The following is a 2633-nucleotide window of genomic DNA, read 5'->3' on the forward strand; positions in this document are numbered from 1 at the left end:
TAAAAAAAGTCTGATTTTATTCATGTTAAGGAATCTGCTTCTAGGCCAACTGTTGAGCCAGTTGGTCCAACTTCTGAAATTCATGATAGGGTTGCGTCTCCTGTTCAACAACCTAATCTCGTAGCGGGGGGTGCTACAATTTCTACTAAACCAGAGCAGGGTGTTGCTCTTACCTTAGTTGCTGATGGTGAACCTGAGAAGGCTACTTCTATGTTATTAGAACTACCTCACGTTCCAGACATTGTCCCAACGGAGTCATTAGTGAGTGGAAAGATAGTTCCATCTGAACCTACATCAAGACTTTTCGTCAAACCCTTGACTGCCCATGAAATCATGATTTCTGCAAGACAATCCATTGGAATTGTTTTTGGGGAACCAAGGCCCTTTCCTAAGCCTGTTGAGGTTATTGGAAAAGAGAAGGATTCTATAACAAATGTTGAGGAGGAAGTTTCTGAGGCAACCTGTATTGTTGACCTCATGATGGATCAGGCCTAGGCGACTACAGCTGAAAAGATTGATATTTTCGATACTTGGGTACTGAATAGAATGTATATCATGTACACTGGAGTCATCAAATATAAAGGAATAACAAGTCAATGGTTGCAGCTCGTCAAAAATGAGAAAAGGTTCTTGAAGTGGGCTAAGACTTCAGAAGTATATGAAGCTCTTAAGAGAAAAGATTTGGTGGAAGCAAACTTGAGAGGAAGAGCTCTCTTTCCTATTCTCTAGGCCAGAAGAGCCAACTTCAATCCTATTGAGAGAGGTGCTGAAGCAGAATAAAAAGTTTTGAAGAGATTGGACGAGATCATGGAGGATTATATTTCGGTGGTTACTCGGTACGTTGATGGAGCAAGCTACTTAGGAACTAGCCCATTCGGTAGTTCCTCAGATGAAAATGAACGAATGGACATCTTTCATGATGCCGCTGCAGATAAAGATGAGCAAGTTGTTGCTCATCTGATTGAACTAGGAAGTTTTTCTGCAGAACAAAATCGTCTAATGGCTCAACCCTTTGTTGAGCAAGCCGAGGAACCTATTTAGTCGAACCAATCTAGAGAAGAAGAAGAAGTTATTCAAGAGCTGTTCAAGCTCTTGAAGATGATGCTGATCAAGAGCTTGTTCAAGCTCTTGTAACTCAAGAAAAAGAAGTTGTTGAGGAGCCTGTTAAAGTTCTTATTAATCTTAAGAAGAAGTGGTGGAATCCCCTGTTGTCAGAACAGAACAGAGGCATTTCAAGAAAATGACGCTGAAGTCAATCAACCTGAGTTTGCTAGATTAGAGGGGGAACCCTCAAAAGACAAAGAAGCTGACAAGAATTCCTCATCTGAGGGGGAATAAGATCAAAATTCTCAAACATTCAAGCCTCTACCAAATCCCGATATCAATGCTGCAAATATCTATGAGAATATTCTCAATCCTTATCATAGTTCAGGGAACTTACTCGAAAGGATTAACAGGACAGAGAAGGAGTTGGAAGAAAAAGAACAAGATAAATCTGATAGTGAATCAAAGAAGGATGAACCTGAGCAGTCCATGCAAGTTCATACCAGCATCAACCCAATTCAGATCATTGCAGTAGATTCACAAGAGAATTCATCTAATGAAGGATCTTCGGTTGATGGTACAAAGCTCATTAAGTTTATGTCATCTCTGTTAACAACGCTCTAGAAGAATATGGAAGCTATGCAATCCAATATGACGAAAATTATGAAGGCCCAGAAAGAAGATAAGAAGAACTTTTCTGATCTTGTTAAATCTCATAATGAGTTAGAACAAACGTTGAAGAAAAACACGTACAAGGTTCAAGTCTCCAATAAAAAATTTTTCAAGATTTGAAAAGAAACTCTTCAATCGACAATCTGAAATGATGAACCTTGAAAGACAGATTAATCTTGATCATCAAAGAGAGGTTATGGAAGGAATGGGCTTCATCCAAAATCAACTGGTTGAAATTCAAGGCAGCATGAGAAGAACAGATGCTGAAAGACTAGAGAATGTTGATTCCATTGCAAGGAAATTTAAAGCTAAAGAGAATGCTAAAGTTGTTTAGAAAGAGCCGAATCTTATCACTTAGGGTGAGGGTGTTAGAGATAGAATAGGTGACGGTACGGCAACCGGCACCAGATCTAAGTGAAAGACAACCAATGATAACCCAAGGCCAACTAAAAGAGGCGGAGACCGAAGCGGTGGTGATCGCGGAGGACGAAGTAGTGGAGATAATCGTGGAGGCCGAAGTACTGGTAGCGATCGCGGTGGGAGAAATGGTGGAAGTGGCCGTGGTGGACGCGGTCTTCCTCCGTTCCAAAACCTGTTAACTGGTGAAGGGATAAGCGGTGAAGGATTCACCTATCCAATTGATCCTCGAGTGAAAAGGGAAGGCCAATAATCTCTCCTCCTTAAACTACTCTTTTGTTAGTTTATGATTTTGGTTTTCTAAACATGACTTCTTAATATTGGTGGTTTTGAAAAGTTTTTATGTAAGATGGATGAACAAGTTTTACTTCTTATTTATATGATAAATGTTTAATTTGTTATCAATGCAAAAGTTTTAACATCATCATCAAAAAGGGGGAAATTGTTGGGTCAAGTTATTTTGACTAAGTGTCAAAGTGGTTTGACTATTGGAATTTTGA

General features: G+C 39.6%; 1 protein-coding gene across 1 annotated transcript; it reads left to right on the top strand.

Moving 5' to 3' along the window:
• The first annotated feature begins 807 nt into the window (after positions 1 to 807).
• LOC124930203 (keratin, type I cytoskeletal 10-like) lies at positions 808 to 2386 on the top strand. The gene is made up of 3 exons (XM_047470562.1): positions 808 to 973; positions 1433 to 1652; positions 2158 to 2386. Exons 1-3 carry the CDS (start codon positions 808 to 810, stop codon positions 2384 to 2386), a joined length of 615 nt encoding a protein of 204 aa, XP_047326518.1.
• The last annotated feature ends 247 nt before the right edge of the window (positions 2387 to 2633 follow it).

The sequence above is a fragment of the Impatiens glandulifera genome, chromosome 3, assembly GCF_907164915.1.
Source record: "Impatiens glandulifera chromosome 3, dImpGla2.1, whole genome shotgun sequence".
Taxonomy (NCBI): Eukaryota; Viridiplantae; Streptophyta; class Magnoliopsida; order Ericales; family Balsaminaceae; genus Impatiens; species Impatiens glandulifera.

Bases quoted from the DNA above. Each gene is read 5' to 3' on its own strand.
- LOC124930203 (XM_047470562.1), top strand. From the start codon at position 808: ATGGAGGATTATATTTCGGTGGTTACTCGGTACGTTGATGGAGCAAGC. The intron at 974-1,432 runs GTTTTTCTGCAG...ATCATAGTTCAG, and splicing joins TCATCTGATTGAACTAGGAA to GGAACTTACTCGAAAGGATT. The intron at 1,653-2,157 runs GTTAACAACGCT...TGATAACCCAAG, and splicing joins ATTAAGTTTATGTCATCTCT to GCCAACTAAAAGAGGCGGAG.